The 20,998-nt window shown below is 42.3% G+C and overlaps 1 protein-coding gene across 1 annotated transcript; it reads left to right on the top strand.

Moving 5' to 3' along the window:
* Nucleotides 1-804: 804 nt before the first annotated feature.
* LOC122421331 (metalloproteinase inhibitor 1-like) lies at nucleotides 805-2,730 on the top strand. The gene is made up of 6 exons (XM_043437184.1): nucleotides 805-904; nucleotides 1,106-1,228; nucleotides 1,396-1,469; nucleotides 1,622-1,736; nucleotides 1,979-2,100; nucleotides 2,399-2,730. Exons 1-6 carry the CDS (start codon nucleotides 805-807, stop codon nucleotides 2,630-2,632), a joined length of 768 nt encoding a protein of 255 aa, XP_043293119.1. The 3' UTR covers nucleotides 2,633-2,730.
* The last annotated feature ends 18,268 nt before the right edge of the window (nucleotides 2,731-20,998 follow it).

Here is a 20,998-nt window from a genome sequence, read left to right as displayed (position 1 = left end):
TCTGTGTTTATAAATGTTTCAGTTAGAAGAGCAATGGGCGGATAAAGCATAATACCATTATTTAAAGCCTAAGGTAGTAGGGCAGAGAACAGAGGTGTATGTAAAAACAGAAGTTAGGTGACTGAACAAATCTTGTTTGGTAGATCTGGTATTGGGGCTGATTTTGTCTTTCCAAAATCATAATGCAAATTTAAATTGTAAAAAGTTTCTAAAAATAAAACATACGAGCCTTTTCATTTTTCTAGGGCTGCCATAACAAAACAACGCATACTGGGCAGCCTGGACAGCAGCAGTTTATCTCCTCAAGGTTCTGAGCCTACGGGTCCAAGATCAAAGCATCAGCAGGACTGTTTTCTTCTCAGAATACCTCCTTGGTTTGTGGGTAACCATCTTCTCCTTGTATCTTCACATGTCTCCCTATGCAAGTTTGTGTCCTCACCTCTTCTTCTTACAAGGATACCATATAGGATTAGGACCCAGCCAAATGACCTCATTTCACCTTAATTCTCACTTTAAGGACCCTATTTCTAAACACAGTCATGTTCTAAGGACTGGGAGTTAGGACTTCAGCATGTGAATCTTAGGGGACACAGCTCAGCCTGTAATACTGCCCAGGAATATATGTGGAGTTGGTGGATTTTTGAACAGCCATACAGAGAAGGATTCCAAATGGCAAGGGCACTCAATAATCAGACCGGCCCTACCAGTCTGGTTGATATGGCTGAAGGATGAAAAGGAAATGCAGATGAGAGAGAAAAGTTTCCAAGGGACTAGTACACCCAGTAATCACATTGTACCTCCCTGATGGATACACCCCAGGGTGAAAGGGGCAGGCGACTATTTATGCTTGCGGTGCTGGACATTCTACAGACGCTGCCACACGCCTCGGCTCAGCTCAACCAAGGTAAGGCATTCTAGATGCAGGACACAGATCTTGTGCCTTGGATCCCCAAGGTCACGGGAGCTGGACCAATCTGCTCATGGCCCCGGAGGTGAAGGGAGGTAGAGAGTCTTCCAAAGCCAGCCTGGTTTCTGTCTAATGGTGGATGGGGGAGCTGGACCAAAGAAAAAGCTCATGGTTTCATTCATGCCCTCTGTTCCCCAGGGACTACCATGGGTCCTGCCTTCCTGCTGGCCTTTCCTTTGCTGCTGGCTCTTTCAACACCCTGCAATGCCTGTGAGTGTAAATTTCGGCATCCTCAGACATACTACTGCACGTCAGACATCGGTGAGTCAAGGGAGACATCAGAGAAGCATCCGTCAAGGAGGGTGGTGGGTCTCACAACGGGGTGTAGAAACGCAGAGGTGGGGCAGCACTGGCGATGGGAAAAAGGTCTCCAGGAGATTTAGGATGGGAGACTCTTAAGTCAATGACCCGTTTTTTTCTCCTCCCAGTTGTAGTAGGTAATATACTGGAACGTGGAAATGACACCGCATTAAAACGAAACTACAGAATCAACATCACTCAGGTCAGACCCAACACCTCCTTCCTTCTTATCCCCTTCCCTCAAAATCAACGAGCTCTCCAATCTGTGCTTGCCGAGGGAGGTGGTTGTTTTCTAGATACCAGCAACTTCTATGAGAAACTGAGGTCCTGCTCTTTTGATCCCTCCCATCACAGATACTCAAGATTCCCAAGAAGATCCCTCCCATCACTTCTGTATACACACCCAAGGCCTGGGATAGCTGTGGTTACGAGGTGAGGACTTCTCAGCAATCAGAATTACTTATTGCAGGTGAGTACCCTGTCCACACTCAGCCCCTCTGCCTTGTGACCCACTCTACTTCTGCACCTCTAGCACCGCCAAGGACCAGGGGCCCCTTCTCCACGACCTGACAGATTTTTCCAGGGAAGAATGCTGGACCATCATTCATGGCTGACTCCATACCCTGACAGCCTCGGGGTTTCCAGACCCTCTGGGGCCGACTCCCACACACGCTGTGCTGACTCTCACCGCGTGCTCTCTGATCACTGCAGGCTATCTGAGGAGGGGGGCGCTGTACTTCACAAGATGCCACATGGTACATTTCTGGTACCTTCTCACCAGCGAGCAGAAGTTAGGTTTCAAGGCGCTGTACAGAAGGGGATGCAAATGTCAGGTGAGTGCCTCCCCCGCCTTTTGGCTCTGCTGCCCAGGCACTGGTGCAGGACTTGTCCCATGTCCTTGTGCTCAGAGTTCCCTCCCACCTCCCTCCTTCTGTGGATGACCCCTACTCTCTCACCTTCCTCCTCTTCCCTGGCCTCCTCTCCCAAGTTCCATCCTGTCCCCCACCCCCTCAACACCTTTAGACTCTACCTGTATTCAGATCCCTGTTGCCCTCCTGTTTTTAAGAGCGGGGTTGTGAACAGGAGAAGGCAGGGCATCGCGGCAAGCCCTGGATCTCCCTCTCTCTCTAGATTCAGCCGTGCCTTCTCTGCTGGCGCAGTTGCCCCCAACCTGATAAACAAGAGTGTGTGTGGGAGCAGAAAGACTGCGATTACAGCATGTGGGAAGGAAACCAGTCTCTGTACTCCATGTGTGCCCCCGGGCACGACGGTCACTGTGAATGGACCAGAATCGACACCGTAAATTATCGCCCCGAGACCACTCCTCCTCCAGAAACAACCCCTGCTATGATGGCTATTATATGATAGGGTTTTAATATTCTGGTTTTTGACCTGGCTATTCTTAATAGAACTGAGTCAGTTTTGTATATAATACATGAATGGATATGTACACTTAAGTTTCATTTACTTTCTGCAAGTAGTGTATGCATCAATAAAAATATAAAAATAAATCCTAAGTTGACAAAACCAACCCTGGTAACAAATTCCTTTTATCTTCTCAAGATTCTTCAATCATCTTTTATTTCTTATTTGTCCAGCAACAGCACACCTGACCCTATTCCTTCTCATTCCAGAGTTTCCGACATTTCCTCATCTTACCAAAAGCAAGAGTCCAATGCCCATACAAAGCAATAAATCCAGAAATACTAGAGTCAGACTCCCCCTGACATGCCCTAACCCTTTCCCACATGACAAGCACGAGCAAGAATTACTGGGTGAGGGAGGAAGACTATTCCTTAATCCCACTGAATCAAGACTCCTCTGCAAATATAAACATCATTCTTTGTCATATTAAAGTCCTGAAAGTAAAATATAAAACTCAAACTGCTATAGGGCCACAAAAAGGAATATTTTTCAGGACTTCAAAACCAAAATATTAAGGAAAATATGAAGGAAAATATTAATAAATTTCACAACTTTAAAAATAAAACATCCTTCCAAAAGTAAAATAAAGCACTACAAACATTGTAAAAATATAAAAATAGGGAATAAAATAATAAAAATATAAGATGCAGACATAGATTGGAATTATAGAGGACTTAACAGCAGTATGGTAAAAATGAGGTCTGAACAATGAATGTTTTAAGAAATTAATTGAAGTTTGAACTCAAATTTTTCAACTTGAAAATTTTCCATGGTCCTTCTGAAAACAGTGTCTTCTCTCTTTATTCATTTTATTCAATTAACTGTTTTAATTTTGGAATAATTTTGGGTTTAAAAAAATACGGTGCCAAAATGATGACAGAAAATTCGTACATATCCTTTACCTGCTGCTGCTGCTGCTGCTAAGTCACTTCAGTCGTGTCCGACCCTGTGCGACCCCATAGACGGCAGCCCACCAGGGTCCCCCGTCCCTGGGATTCTCCAGGCAAGAACACTGGAGTGGGTTGCCATTTCCTCTCCAATGTGCGAAAGTGAGAAGTGAAAGTGAAGTCGTTCAGTCGTGTCCGACTCGTAGCGGCCCGATGGACTGCAGCCCACCAGGCTCCTCCGTCCATGGGATTTTCCAGGCAAGAGTACTGGAGTGGGGTGCCACCGTTTACCTAGCTTGCCCTAAAGATAACATCTTCTGTAACAATGGTTCATTGGTCAAAACTAAGTAATTAATCTGAGCACAATGCTATGGACTAAAACCTCAACACAGATGTCCCATCCCAAGTGTCCTTGGCCCAGGGCAGTGATTCTACAGTCCCCATGCTCCCATGCTGGCCTGCTTTCAGGGTATTCAAAGGTTCATCCATGTGCTTGAGCTTACTGCTGTTGACACCACTGCACTCATCCTTGTCCCATATCCCCATCACCTTCACCTCTTTTCCTGTATGAACAGCAATCAGAGGGTGAGGTTAGTCCCTGGGAAAACACAGGAACTGGATGTGTATGTATTTGCGGGCATATATTTTAAAATTAATTTTTAAGTGTGTATGACATAACGTACTTTATGCCATTTTTTCCCTATGATTTCAAGTGTGGAAATATTCTCAGTAGATCATGTTTGATATACATACAAGAGGTGCTTTAATGGTATAAAAAAAAATAAATTATGTCCTGTCCTGGTCAGAGTGTACATTAATTACCTGAGTGTAAATTAATTGCCTCAATTTACCAATGGCTTCAATTTGCTCCAGAATATTTATTACTGTGGGCCTAACATCACTGAACTGAAGATTTCTTGAGATGATAACAAGGTTGAGATATACTCTCACCTCACGTGACAATGCTATGAACAATGGCTTTCAGGAACACCTGGAGAAGCTTTAATCATTTCACAATTACTCTAGGCCTTCTCTTTATGCCCAAAAGTGGTAACTATATTCTTCTCTTTTCCCTTTAGTGCTTTTTGTGTGCTAACTTTAATTTGACCGCTGCTGCTGCTAAGTTGCTTCAGTCATGTCCGACCCTGTGCGGCCCCATAGATGGCAGCCCACCAGGCTCCCCTGTCCCTGGGATTCTCCAGGCAAGAACCGCTAGTGGCTCTTAAATACGCCTTTCACCTTATTCCAAGTCCACGTTTTCTCCCTCAACAGATTTTGCTCTTTTTCACCTTTGCTGTAAACCTCAAACCAGGGTCCTGTGCAGACTTATGCAATAATTCTATATGATGAGTTACCATTTCCATGTCCCCTCCAGGGACAGTGAAGACTCTGAGATTAGGCGGGGGAGAAATTCATTTTAACAAAAATACCAAATGCAGAGGAAATGAGTCTGGACAAGAGGTGAGTCTGTGAGGTTCAAGTTTACAGTTGTGATGAGGTTCTTAAGAATTGCTGCTTATTACCTGAGGGCTTCTTCCTTCCTATAGATACCTTGCCAGTTTTAAAAGGATTTTCCCATACACTTCATGGTCAGTACTAAAGGCTGTATTTTGGGGGTGAGAGGGGATGGCAAGGGCAAAGATGTTCAGCTTTGTTCTCATTAGCCAAACACTGTGGTTGTTTTCTTTTACACTTTAAAGTGAAGATAAAGATGCTTCTATGGTCCATGAAGTCTTTTACATTTATCAAGTAAAAAAACTCCATGAAACAAGAAAAATCTGAAGTCAACAACCTAATCTACCACCTAAAAGAATTAGAAGAACAAAATCCAAAGTCAGCAAAAAGAGGGAATAATGAAGATCAGACAGGAAATAAAATAGAGATCAGAAAAATAACACGGAAGATAAATAAAACCAAGACCTGTTTTCTTTTTTTGAAAGGATAAAGAAAATCAACAAACCTCTAGCCAGGCTCACTGAGAAGAAAAGAGAGAGGACCCAAATAAACAAAAGAAATGAAAGAGAAGCAATAACAAGTGATACCCCAGAAATACAAACTTCAAAAACTAACTTATGGTTACCAAAAGGAAAAGGTGGCAGGGAGGGATAAATCAGAAGTTTGGAATTAACATACACACTACTATATATAAAATACATAATCAGCAAGGACCTACTGTATAGCACAAGGAACTCTGCTCAATATTCTGTAATAATCTATCTGGGAAAAGAATCTGGACATGAATAGTTATATGTGTTTGTATAATCAATCACTTTGCCGTACACCTGAAACTGATACTACATTGTAAATCAACTAAACTCCAATATAAAATTTAAAAATTTAACCATAATAAAATACTATGAATGGCTATATGCCAACAAATTGGAAAACCTAGAAGAAATGGACAAACCTTTAGAAACACAGTCTGCCAAAACTGAGTCAAGAAGAAACAGATCATTTGAACAGATCCCCTCTATGTTTTCCTTTTGGTAACCATAAGTTTTTTTTTGAAGTTTGTATTTCTGGGGTATCACTTATTGTTGCTTCTCTTTCATTTCATTTGTTTATTTGGGTCTTCTCTCTTTTCTCTGATTGCTAGAAAGGAAATAGAACCTGTAATAGATAAACAAAAAACTCCCTGCAAACAAAAGTGTAGGACCAGATGGCTTCACTGGGGAATTCTACCAAACACACAAATAATATACCTGTCCTTCTCAAATTATTCCAAAAGATGGAAGAGGAGGCAACACTCCCAAAGTCATTCTGTGAAGCCACCAGCACCCTATACTAAAACCAGACAAAGACACTACGAAAAAAAAAAAAAAAGATTACAGGTCAATACCTTTGATGAAATTAGATGCAAAAATCTTCAACAAAATATTAGTAAACAGAACCCAACAATACACAAGAAGGATCACATGCCATGATCAAGTTGGATTCATCCCAGGGTCACAAGCCTGGTTCAACATATGCAAATCAATCAACATGATACACCACATTAACAACAACAACAACAAAAACAAAAGCCACATGATCATCTCAGTAGATGCAGGAAAAAAATGATCATTTCAATAGATGCATAAAAAAGTGTTTGGTAAAATTCAACATCCTTTCGTGATAAAAACTCTCACTGAAGTGAGTATACGGAGAACATATATTGGCATCATAAAAGCCACTTGTGACAAGCCCACAGCCAGCATCATACACAATGGTGAAAAGCTGAGAGCCTTTAGGCTAAATTCTGGAAAAAGAGAATGATGCCTCGTCTCATCACTTCTATTGAACATAGTATTGCAAATCCTAGCCACAGCAACCAGACAAGAAAAAGAAATAAGAGGTATCCAAATCGAAAGGGAAGAGGGAAAACTGTCATTACATGCAGATGACATGATACTATATACAGAAAACCCCAAAGACTCCACACAAAAACTATTAGAATAAATGAATTCAGCAAGATAGCAGGATACAAGATTAATATACAGAAATCTGTTGAATTTCTTTATACTAACAGTGAAGTATGAGAAAGAAACAGTTTAAAAAAAAAAAGAGGCTCATTTATAAACCTGACCAAGGAGGTAAATGACATATATGCTAAAAATCATAAAACAGTGATAAAGGAAACTGTACATGATTCAAAGAAATGGAAAGGAGTCTTAATGCTCTTGGACTGAAAGAATTAATATGATTAAAATGGCATACTACTCAAAGTAATCTACAGATTTAATGCTGCTGCTGCTGCTAAGTCGCTTCAGTCGTGTTCGACTCTGTGCGACTCCATAGACAGCATCCCACCAGGCTCCCCCGTCCCTGGGATTCTCCAGGCAAGAACACTGGAGTGGGTTGCCATTTCCTCCTCCAATGCATGAAAGTGAAAAGCGAAAGTGAAGTCGCTCAGGCGTGTCCAACTTTTAGCGACCCCATGGACTTCAGCCTACCAGGCTCCTCTGTCCATGGGATTTTCCAGGCAAGAATACTGGAGTAGGGTGCCATGACCTCCTCCAGGGGATCTTCCCAACTAGGGACTGAATCCACAACCTCTGCAACTCCTGCATTGACAGGCAGGTTCTTTACCAATAGCGCCACCTGGGAAGCCCTCAGACATAGATTGTGGTAATATTTTCTTAGATTCAACTCCTAAGGCAAAAGAAATAAAAGGAACCTATTCCAACTTACAATCTGTTGCACAGCAAAGGAAACAATCAACAAAAGGAAAAGACAACCCTTTAAAGGTGAAAATATTTACAAATGATGCAACCAACAAGGGCTCAATTTCCAAAATTTACAAAAAACTCATATAACTCAATATCAGAAAAACAAACAGCCAGTCAAAAAAAATGGGCAGAAGACCTAAATAGATATTTCTCCAAAGAAGAAGTACAGATGGGCAACAGGTGTGGGAAAAGATGCTCAACATTGCTAATTACTAGAGAAATGCAAATCAAAACCAAAATGAGATATCACCTCATAACAAACAGAAGGTTTATCATCAAAAAGTCTAAAAATAATAAATGCTGGAGAGGTTATGAAGAAAAAGGAACCCTCCTACACTGTTGGTGGGAATGTAAATTGGTGCAGCCTCTATGGAGAACAGCTTGGAGGTCCCTTAAAATAAAAAAATAGAACTACCTTATGATCCAGAAATCCCACTCTTGGACACATATCTGGAAAAGGTTAAAGCTCTAATTTGAAAAGATACACACACCTCAATGTTTATAGCAGCACTATTTATAATAACCATGGAAACTATTAGAACTATTTATAAAAGACATGGAAATGATCGAAGTGCCTATCAACAGACAACAGGCTTAAGAAGATGTGGCATGTACATACATAGACAATGGAATATTACTCAGCCATAAAAAGAGTGAAATATTGTCATTTGCAGCAACATGGACAGACCTAGAGATTATCATACTAACTGAAGTAGTTTAGTTCAATTCAGTCACTCAGTCATGTCTGATTCTTTGTGACCCCATGAACTGCAGCACGCCAGGCCTCCCTGTCCATCACCAACTCCCAGAATTTACACAGACTCATGTGCATTGAGTCGATGATGCATGCCAACACATCTCATCCTCTGTCATTCCCTGCTATATTTATTTGAAAGACAAAGATAACCTGCCTTCTATCTTTCCCAGCATCAGGGTCTTTTCAAAAGTCAGCTCCTCACATCAGGTGGCCAAAGTATTAGAGTTTCAGCTTCAACATCAGTCCTTCCAATGAACACTCAGGACTGATCTCATTTAGGATGGACTGGTTGGATCTCCTTGCAGTCCAAGGGACTCTCAAGAGTCTTCTCCAACACCACAGTTCAAAAGCATCAATTCTTTGGTATTCAGCTTTCTTTATAGTCCAACTCTCACATCCATACATGACCACTGGAAACACCATAGCCTTGACTAGATGGACCTTTGTTGGCAAAGAAAATTCTCTGCTTTTTAATATGCTGTTTAAGTTGGTCATAACTTTCCTTCCAAGGAGTAAGTGTCTTTTAATTTGATGGCTGCAATCACCATCTTCAGTGATTTTAGAGCCCCCTAAAATAAAGTCAGCCACTGTTTACCCATCTATTTGCCATGAAGTAATGGGACTGGATGCCATAATCTTAGTTTTCTGAATGTTGAGCTTTAAGCCGACTTTTTCACTCTCCTCTTTCACTTTCATCAAGAGGCTCTTTAATTCTTCTTCACTTTCTGCCATAAGGGTAGTGTCATCTGCATATCTGAAGCTACTGATATATCTCCTGGCAATCATGATTCCAGCTTGTGCTTCCTCCAGCCCAGCATTTCTCATGATGTACTTTGCATATAAGTTAAATAAGCAGGGTGAACATATACAACCTTGACGTACTTCCTTTCCTATTTGGAACCAGTGTGTTGCTCCATGTCCAGTTCTAACTGTTGCTTTCTGACCTGCATACAGGTTTCTCAAGAGGCAGGTCAGGTGGTCTGGTATTCCCATCTCTTTCAGAATTTTCCACAGTTTATTGCGATCCACACAGTCAAAGACTTTGGCATAGTCAATAAAGCAGGAATAGATGTTTTCCTGGAACTCTCTCACTTTTTTGGTAATTCAGGATGTTGGCAATTTGATTTCTTGTTCTTCTGCCTCTTCTAAAGCCACCTTGAACTTCTGGAAGTTCATGGTTCACGTATTGCTGAAGTCTGGCTTGGAGAATTTTAAGCATTACTTTACTAGCGTGTGAAATGAGTGCAACTGTGTGGTAGTTTGAGCATTCTTTGGGATTACCTTTCTTTGGGAATGGAATGCAAACTGACCTTTTCTAGTCCTGTGGCCACTGCTGAGTTTTCCAAATTTTCTGGCATATTGAGTGCAGCACTTTCACAGCATCATCTTCTAGGATTTGAAATAGCTCAACCGGAATCCATCACCTCCACTAGCTTTGTTCATAATGATGCTTCCTAAGGCCCACTTGACTTCACATTCCAGGATATCTGGCTCTAGGTGAGTGATCACACCATTGTGATTATCTGGGTCATGAAGATCTTTTTTGTACAGTTCTTCTGTGTATTCTTCTTAACATCTTCTCTTTCTGTTAGGTCCATGCTCTTTCTGTCCTTTATTGAGCCCATCTTTGCATGAAATGTTCCCTTGGTGTCTCTAATTTTCTTGAAGAGATCTCTAGTCTTTCCCATCTATTGCTTTCCTCTATTTCTTTGCATTCAACACCGAGAAAGGCTTTCTTATCTCTCCTTGCTATTCCTTAGAATTCTGCCTTCAAATGGGTATATCTTTCCTTTTCTCCTTTGCTTTTAGCTTATCTTCTTTTCACAGCTATTTGTAAGGCCTCCTCAGACAGCCATTTTGCTTTTTTGCATTTATTTTTCTTGGGGATGATCTTGATCCCTTCTCCTGCACAATGTCATGAGCCTCTGTCCATAGTTCATCAGGCACTCTGTCTATCAGGTCTAATCTCTTAAATCTATTTGTCACTTCCCCTGTATAATCGCAAGGGATTTGATTTAGGTCATACCTGAATGGCCTAGTGGTTTTCCCTACTTCCTTCAATTTAAGTCTGAATTTGGCAATAAGGAATTCATGATCTGAGCCACAGTCAGCTCCCAGTCTTGTTTTTGCTGACTGTGTAGAGCTTCTCCATCTTTGGCTGCAAAGAATATAATCAGTCTGATTTTGGTGTTGGCCATCTGGTGAATGTCCATGTATAGAGTCTTCTCTTGTGTTGTTGGAAGAGGGTGTTTGCTATGACCAGCGCGTTCTCTTGGTAATACTCTATTAGCCTTTGCCCTGCTTTATTCCGTACTCCAAGGCCAAATTTGCCAGTTACTCCAGGTGTTTCTTAACTTCCTACTTTTGCATTCCAGTCCCCTATGATGAAAAAGACATCTTTTTTGGATATTAGTTCTAAAAGGTCTTGTAGGTCTTCATAGAACCATTCAACTTTAGCTTCTTCAGCATTACTGGTTGGGGCATAAGCTTGGATTACCATGATATTGAATGGTTTGCCTTGGAAACGAACAGGGATCATTCTGTCATTTTTGAGACTATATCCAAGTACTGCATTTCAGACTCCTTTGTTGACTATGATGGCTATTCCAGTTCTTCTAAGAGATTCTTGCTCACAGTAGTAGATATAATGGTCATCTCAGTTAAATTCACCCATTCCAGTCCATTTTAATTCACTGATTCCTAAAATGTCGGCATTCACTCTTGCCATCTCCTGTTTGACCACTTCCAATTTCGTCCAAGGTAAGGAGCAGCGGCTGCGCTTTGCTGGAGCAGCCGTGAGGAGATACCCCACGTCCAAGGTAAGAGAAACCCAAGTAAGATGGTACATGTTGCGAGAGGGCATCAGAGAGCAGACACACTAAAACCATAGTCACAGAAAACTAGCCAGTCTGATCACAGGACCACAGTCTTGTCTAACTGAATGAAACTAAGTCATGCCGTGTGGGGCCACCCAAGACAGTCAGATAATGGTGGAGAGGTCCGACAGAATGTGGTCAACTGGAGAAGGGAATGGCAAACCACTTCAGAATTCTTGCCTTGAGAACCCCATGAACAGTATGAAAAGGCAAAATGATAGGATACTGAAAGAGGAACTCCCCAGGTCGGTAGGTGTCCAATATGCTACTGGAGATCAGTGGAGAAATAACTCCAGAAAGAATGAAGGGATGTAGCCAAAGCAAAAACAATACCCAGTTGTGGATGGGACTGGTGATAGAAGCAAGGTCTGATGCTGTAAAGAGCAATATTTCATAGGAACCTGGAATGTTAGGTCCACGAATCAAGGCAAATTGGAAGTGGTCAAACAGGAGATGGCAAGAGTGAATGTCGACATTCTAGGAATCAGTTAACTAAAATGAACTGGAATGGGTGAATTTAACTCAGATGACCATTATATCTACTACTGTGGGCAGGAATTCCTTAGAAGAAATGGAGTAGCCATCATAGTCAACAAAAGAGTCCAAAATGCAGTACTTGGATGGAATCTCAAAAACGACAGAATGATCTCTGTTCGTTTCCAAGGCAAACCATTCAATATCATGGTAATCCGAGCCTCTGCCCCAACTAGTAGTGCTGAAGAAGCTGAAGTTGAATGGTTCTATGAAGACCTACAAGACCTTTTAGAACTAACATCCAAAAAAGATGTCCTTTTCATTATAGGGGACTGGAATGCAAAAGTAGGAAGTCAAGAGACACCTGGAGTAACAGGCAAATTTGGCCTTGGAGTACGGAATAAAGCAGGGCAAAGGCTAATAGAGTATTGCCAAGAGAACGTGCTGGTCATAGCAAACACCCTCTTCCAACAACACAAGAGAAGACTCTACACATGGACATCACCAGATGGTCAACACCAAAATCAAATTGATTATATTCTTTGCAGCCAAAGATGCAGAAGCTCTACACAGTCAGCAAAAACAAGACCGGGAGCTGACTGTGGCTCAGATCATGAATTCCTTATTGCCAAATTCAGACTTAAATTGAAGAATGTAGGGAAAACGACTAGGCCATTCAGGTATGACCTAAATCAAATCCCTTATACAGTGGAAGTAAGAAATAGATTTAAGGGACTAGATCTGATAGACAGAGAGCCTGATGAACTATGGATGGAGGTTTGTGACATTGTACAGGAGACAGGAATCAAGACCATCTCCATGGAAAAGAAATGAAAAAGGCAAAATGGTTGTCTGAGGAGGCCTTACAAATAGCTGTGAAAAGAAGAGAAGCCAAAAGCAAAGGAGAAAAGGAAAGATATTCCCATTTGAATGCAGAGTTCCAAAGAATAGCCAGGGGAAATAAGAAAGCCTTCCTTCCTCAGTGATCAACGCAAGGAAATAGAGGAAAACAACAGAATGGGAAAGACTAGAGATCTCTTCAAGAAAATTGGAGATATCAAGGGAGTATTTCATGCAAAGAGGGGCACAATAAAGGACAGAAATGGTATGGGTCTAACAGAAGCAGAAGATATCAAGAAGAGGTGGCAAGAATACACGGAAGAACTGTACAAAAAAGATCTTCATGACCCAGATAATGACGATGGTGTGATCACTCACCTAGAGCCAGACATCCTGGAATGTGAAGTCAAGTGGGCCTTAGAAAGCATCGCTACGAACAAAGCTAATGGATGTGATGGAATTCCAGTTGAAAAATAATATAAATAAATCTATATACAAACAGAAACAGACTCACAGACATAGAAAACAAATGTATGGTACCAAAGGGGAAAAGTAATAGAGGGAGAGATAAATTAGGAGTATGGGACTAATAGATACACACTGTTATGCATAAAATATATAAGCATCATGGGTTTGCTTTATAATTCCGGGGTCTATATTCAATATCTTGTACTAACCTACACTGGAAAATAATCTGAAAATACATATATATGTAACTGAATCACTTTACTGTACCCCTGAAACTAACACAATATTGTAAATCAATTCTACTTCAATTAAAAACAAACACCATGGAGAAACGTGTGTGTGTGTGTGTGTGTGCGTTTCCTAAGGCCACAGTTTTATCAAATTCGACAACTCCAGGTATTCCTCTTACAAGAATCCAGATCAAGAAAGAAAATACACACTTCAGTGTTATTAGATTTGAGGAGGTTGGCATGGCATCTATGATGGCCTTACTCAAGTTATTTCAGAACTGACTGCTCACAGAATTCAGACGGGTGCTGGGTTTCATACATCGTACTCCCTGAACACAGGGTGGGAGAAAACTTGCCTTTACAACGGTATCAGTGTGAGTAAGCAGTGACCACCACCCTTATGGAAATCTCTCTGGAGGGTGCAGAAAGCAGAGCAATTTTACCACATCTTTTAAAAAACATTCAGTTTTATTTATTTGGCTGCACCAGGTCTTAGTTGCGGCACACAAACTCTTAGTCGTGGCATGTAGGATCTAGTTCCCTGACCAGGGGCTGAACCCAGGCCCCCGGGGCCCACACTGGGAGTGTGGAGTCTTAGCCACTGGGCCACCAGGGAAGCCTCTACCATGTCTTAATTCTGTGTCCTATTCCAGGAAGACAATAGAAACAAGATGGAGCAGAAGCTGAAGGACTGGCAGAGTCCTGGGAGCAGAGGGAAGGAATAAACAAGGCAGTAGGTGGAGCTACAGTAGAAAGTAAGGCCGGTGGCAGTGACAGAGAAAGGGGAAGATCAGGAGCTCACGGAATAAAAGGAAAGGACAAAAACAGATGAAAACAAGGAAATGAGGAAAGGCCAAGAGTACAGAGAGGAGAGGAGAGAAGGAAGAAGGAGGGGGAGGCAGCAAGGCACACAGACAGTGAGTGCCAGGTCCTGGGGTGAAGGAAAAGCAGGTGGGTCATTCATGGTAGAATGACCTGTCCCACAGACATTAAGAAGGCATTTGAGTTACACTCTTCTCTGCATTTCATGCTACATCTATTTGATTCTGATCTATTGTTACTCAAAACTGCTCATGAAGACAGAAGTCAAACTTGGAAGGTGAGCATGGTGTATCCACCCTGGGGTTTAAGTGAATCTAGCCCTGAGGGCCCCCGGAAGCCCTGGGCAGGAAAACAAACCACCATGGATAAGCAGTCCCAGGAGGGAGCACAGTGTTCCAAGTTACTACAGAGACACCACGGCTGTATTTCTGGTCTGTTGGCCAAAGTCGAGGGTTCCATGCCGGGGCAGTCAGAGAAGGCAAAGGGCTCGGAGTGTGTGAGCTCCTCCTAAAGGAGGTATTTTTGCTGGAAAGTCCACTCAAGAATGTGACCATGGTATTTTTCCTCATCACTTGCATAGACAAATTCGGATTTACCCTTAGGAGACCTGACCATTTTCAGAGGAAAGAGAAAGGATGGTATGGCACTCGGCAATATGCGGTGGGGGAATGGGTTTTCATATTGAACGAGGACCTGTCAGACTCCAGACATCCTGCATGTTCTCTCAGACAGAGGAGGGTGGAGAGTCTCCCATTTTCTTTTTTTTTTTTTTAGTTTTATCAAGTCTTCCATTTTCTAAGGGAGATACGCAATGGGCCAAGTTGGTAGGGCTTCCCTGGCCATGTGCTCTCACAGGGTGGAATTCTAGAATAAAGCAGTAATAGTTGAGTGGAAAGAGATGCATGCAGCCCTCGTGTCTAGGAACTCAAGATCCCACTGTGTACCTCCAGCCACGTCTCAAAATAACAAAATGTGCAGTCCCAATGCACCCGCACCCGGGATCCGTCCCTCAATCACCTGAGCTGGGTGAATTCTCACCCCTGAGAACCCCATGTTGAAACACCAGAGCAAAGCACCCTGCATTGTTAACAGACCCCTGTCCGCAACTTCTAAGTAACAATCCAGTGGTGTAACAGTGCACAAAAGCAGGCCTGCCCCGGCACGGTGATGAGACGCAGGAAGCGCAGAGACCACCAGGAAAGGTGGGAGGTGGGAGCATGGGGAACGAGGAAGGGTTTAGGAAAGGACCTTCCTGCAGTTCCCCTGTCTTTAATGATGCAACAGTGACAGAATGGAGATAAATAATTCTAGTGACTTATACTGTAAGTACCCCTCTAATCACCATGAGAAACACAGAGGCTAACTGAATGGAGCTTGGACTCAAGGTGCTTGGGTTAAAATCTAAGTTGTATGAACTCCTGGCTGAAGTCCCTCAGTGCAAGTCATTTCAACAGCTTTTTGCTTTAGACTCCTCAACTATGAGATGCAGATAATCACAGAACTTCTTTTACAGGATTACTGACACGGTTACATACTTAATGCACGGAATTCAGTTGAGGTTACACCTGAAACCGAGTGAACGCTCAATAAATTTGGATTTGTACTGTATACTCCATGGTTAATAGTTTTTGTTACTAACATTGCTCTAAGAAATAAGGATCTATCTCTTTTACACCTCACAATACTCATAGAATATATATATATATATATATATATATATATATATATTTATCCCCCAAATTTGCAAGTATCTTTTCATTCCTAATTATAGTATTAATTTCAATTATACTGCTAGTATAAAAGTAAAAAAATTATATCGATGTATCATGGTGATGGTGGTTCAGTCGCTAAGTCATGTCCAACTCTTGTGACCCCATGCTGGTAGCCCACCAGGCTCCTCTGGCTGGTAGCCCACCAGGCTCCTCTGTCCATGGGATTTTCCAGCCAAGAATATTGGAGTGGGTTGCCATCTCATAACTATCCCAATTTTGTACATATTAAAAGCGAACAACAGGATTCACCAGGGTATAAAGTGTTAATCATGGTTACACTGTTATTTAATGCAAATTAACAATGTACTGAAACCATCCCATGGGCTTCCCAGGTGGCGCTAGTGGTAAAGAGCCCACCTGCCAATGCAGGAAAAGGTAAGAAACTTGGGTTTGATCCCTGGGTCGGGAAGATCCCCTGGAAGAGGAAACGGCAACCCACTCCCGTATTCTTGCCTGGAGAATCCCACGGACAGAGGAGCCTGGCGGGCTATGGTCCATAGGGTTGCAGAAAGTTGGACATGACTGAAGCAACTTAGCACACACACACATACACGCGTAAATCATCCCCATTTCCTAAAGGGAGACAATATTCCCAAAGAGAATGCCTGCATTCTTATGACTACTTTCTTGGCCCTGATTATGAAGATCCCAGGGTAAGAAAGAACTCTGTAGGATGTCAAAAATTGCAGAGATTAATCCCCACAGTCATTATGCCACATTTTCCTTCAAAGTTGGCCATAAATTTTTTTAGACACAGGACTTGTCCCTACACCCTTATCCCATGCTGGCCACTCTGCAGACAGAGGCCACGCCCTGGTCTTTCCCCTTCCTCTGAGAAAGCCCAAGTCCAGGCAAGAACAGAGCCAAAACATACCCCCAACAAACAACATGCAATCTTTTTTAGGCTATAACCACACACCCTGCCTGTGGCCTCAGGAGAAAGTCACAGTTAGGTTAAGGATCAGCTGCTTGTCCCCATGCTCTCTTCCAGGGCCTCTCAGCGCCACTAATGACCTCATCTGACCTCTTGCATAAGCAAGGGGTTAGAGATGCTACACTGTACTCTGCGGTCACGTAATAGTCAGAGATATCGGTGTAGCGACAATTCATGTCTATTTCACTATATCCTCAGATACACAGAGGCAGCAATAATTATAGTTATGCTTTTATACAGAATTAGCTATACATATAACCTTACTAAATAGAAGTTTATTGAATATTTATTTATTCATTTGTTTGTTTTTTGCCTCTGTTTCCTGAGCAGACCTAGAAGCAGTGACACCCTGAAAACAATGAGCACATTTTGTGCCCAGATTGTGGTTTCCAAACACCATAACCCATTAAAAAGAAACCAGAGCCCTTTAGAAAAAGGGTTGAATACAGGGCTGGGGCAGGTAAAACAGAAGATGAACTCATCTATGTTAAAAGGACACACAAATCAATATGAAAGGACTCCCAATATCCAAGATTGGAAAAATTTTCCTAGAAAAACTACAGAACAACTGGAACAATTAAAATATGGGACAAGTTTTCTAGAAAAATAAATATAATAAATATATATTTATAATAATAATATGTATTTGTAAATATATTTATTGATATATTAATGTTTATTAATATAATAAATATAATATTGAATTATACCTCAAAGAGCAAAATAAACATCCATCAGCCCATACAAATATTAATAAAATATTGAATAAATTAAATAAATGGGAAGAGGAAAAATAATTCCATCTGGAAGAATTCCAAATAACGTGTTGAGACACCCACCTTCTAAGAAGTAGAAATTCATCTACTTCCCCTTAAATATGAGGTGGACTTGCCATATCCTAAAGAATAGAATATATAGAACGAAGAAAATAGCTATTTTATAACAGAGAAATAGAGAAGAAACCATCTTAACCAAGCAATCAAGACTAATTTCAGCAGTGATAATTTTTACTGATATCATACATCCCCTGACATAATGCAATGAGAAAATAACTCTACCTCTGAGTATACTTTAGAAATATACTTTTTCTCTTTTCAAAGTGAAATTTACTTAAATATGTAATGAATGCATTATATTTAAATTACAATTCTTTGTAAGCCTGTTATAACACTGTAGTTGTTGTTCTTGTTTAATCTCTAAGTTGTGTCTGACTCTTTTGCGACCTCATGGACCATAGCCCACCAGGTTCCTCAGCTCATGGGTTTTCCAGGCCAGAATACTGGAGTGTATGGCCATTTCCTTCTCCAGGGGATCTTCCTGACCTAGGGCTCGAATCCACATCTCCTGCATTGGAGGGCAGATTCTTTACCACTGAGCCACTAGGGAAGCCCCTGTTATAACATACTAAATTTATATGACTGTATCTATAATATCTAACTTTAAACTAATGCAATAAATAAATAAATGCTGACAGTTGCAGATTTGCCCTCATTTTCTTGTTGAAGTTTCTCATCTAGTATCCACTAAGCTAATGTAAAAAAAATTAATCTCAAAATTTGACTACTGGAGTGTAGGGGTCTTGCCTTCTGGTGTTTCAGGATGTTTGATGAGAACGTGACCAAATGAGGTTCTTCCCTATGAGACTGCAATTCACACTGTTAATGACAGAAGACGAAGAGGTCTAAACCTTCATGACCCATATACATGTTGAAAAATGTTCTAATTTCCAGATTTTCTTATAAGCATGTTCCAAATTTCCTTCACACACTCTGAGCTCAGTTTTTATTCCTGCAAGCTAAGGCAGGAGCCCCTAGCCTTTGGGCCAAAACTGGTACCTCCTGTCAGATCAGCAGCAGCATGAGATTAGAAACAAGGTGCACAGTGGGCTTCCCTGGAGGCTCAGCAATAAAGAAGCTGCCTGCCAATGCAGGAGATGTGAGTTTTCACTCCCTGGGTTGGGAAGAGCCCCTGGAGAAGGAAATGACAACCCATTCCAGTATTCTTGAAATCCCAAGGACAGAGGAGCCTGGCAGGCTACAGTCCATAAGGCTGCAAAGAGTCAGACATGACTTAGCAACTAAACAACAATAACGAAGTGCACAATAAATGTAATGCCCTTGAATCATCCTGAACCACCCCCACTCTTCCTAGTCTGTGGAAAAACTGTCTTCCATGATACCGGTCCCTGGTGCCAAAAAGGTTGGGGACCTCTGGGCTAAGGGATTTTAGGAATCTGTGTAACACTTGGTTCACATCGCCGCTGCTTGTCAGGGAGGTGAGTAAGGCAAACAAAGGATAGGGCTCAGTTCTACTAACTTAAGTGATCTGGGGGTATGGCTAACTCCTGCTCCTGTCAGCACATTTCTGTGTGGATGTAACTATCCCTTGTTGCCACCGATGGTTCTGTATTTACATTTTAGGAATGTAGGAATTTACATTCCTAGGAATGTAGGAATGCCTAACATTAGCGTGAAAAAAAAAAAAAACCACACACACACACAACAACAAAAGAGTGAAAAAAAGTTAGTGAACATTCCCCTCAAGCTAGGCAATTGCCTTTCTAAATATTATTTCATGATCTTGGCCCTAAATGATTCCCCTAAGAGAAAACAGATAGCAAGATAGCATCACTAAACCTGTGAATTCACTCATGACGCTGCACCAAATGTCACTAATCCCAGCACCAGATGTGTGGCTACTTTGAAGGGTGATGAAGGGTGACGTTCTGGGGCTCTGTGGCTGATGAGTTAGATGCTCTTCTTTGAAGATCTTTACAGATAAAATAAACAACTATTAATGAAATGATTAAATAGGGCCTGTGAAGATCCTCAGAGCCTGGGGTCTGGGTTTAGGCAAACAAACTGGTCTCTTAGGTTGTAAGTGAAAGAAAACTAACTCGATGTAACTTAAGCAAAAGAGGGAGAATTTATGGGATCTCCCACTTGGGAAATCCGACACTATCTCTGGCTTGAGACCTGGCTTGATGCAGAGACTCAGCAGCCTCAGGGCTCCGATCCACCTCTCCACCTCACACTCTTCTGGAGTCTTCTGGTATCTTTCCTTAGATGAGCTCCCCTCTGTCAGCTCAGCCACCCCACTGACAGGAGGCAGTCTTTGCTCTCTGCTGGCATAGAAAGTTCCAAGGAGACTGCCCCCAGGGTCACGTGCCCTTCACTGATCAGTCACTAAGGTCTGGGCTGAGATGCTCTGATTGGACTGGCTTGGCCCAAGCCTTGGCTCCTCTGTCCGGGGGAGGGTGGGACCCGGTGATTCAGGGACCACAGGGGCCACATGGGTAAGGGAGGAGAAGTTCCCAAAAAGAGAAGGGGAGCACCACCTTCAGAAGACAGGGCATGGAAATCGCAGCCCGGACAGCTCTTTGAAGCAAGAGTGTTGTCTGAGCAGGGAAAGCGGTGACCACAGGACGGCCATCTGCCAGAGCCTAAGAAGACCCCAGAGGGGGCCTCCTGCGCCATCCGTGGCCCTGGTAACACTCTGAGTAAGGTCTCCCCAAGCACAGCTATGCAGAGACGCTTCTCTGTCTGTTGGAGCCTTGTGGATCTGACCCCTCAACCTGGAGCTCCTCTCTCTCACTTGGTGGGGACAGGCTCCCAGAAGCGATGTGTGTGTGTGACCCTGTCCTACCTACAGCTGATCGGTAAGAGACAAGTCTCAGAACTGAACTTGTCAGACATCAGATGAGGAACCTTGAACTGGGGCCACCAAGGCGGCTGTTCCTATGTGGCTGAACACAAAACATGGGAATTTGAGAGATTGCTGTGGCTTGGGTTTTCATCCAGAAACAAGAAAAGCTGAGGGCTCAGAAGTAAGTAACAGAGATATAGACAGAGGTGTGAAGAGAGGTATAAAGATATTTGGAGAGAGATGTAGGCAGTAGAAAGGTAGGGAAGAGAAAGAGATCTCGGGATCTTTCCGGTTTCTGATTCCATCCCTCTTGAAATTCAGCTGGTCTCCATCTGATGTGCCATGAGGTACGTTCTGATTTCTCCCCTCTCTTTTTAATGAGCTCACCAGAGT

This window comes from Cervus canadensis, chromosome 18 (assembly GCF_019320065.1).
Source record: "Cervus canadensis isolate Bull #8, Minnesota chromosome 18, ASM1932006v1, whole genome shotgun sequence".
In the NCBI taxonomy this organism is placed as follows: domain Eukaryota; kingdom Metazoa; phylum Chordata; class Mammalia; order Artiodactyla; family Cervidae; genus Cervus; species Cervus canadensis.
This window is presented reverse-complemented; position numbering and strand designations above follow the sequence as displayed.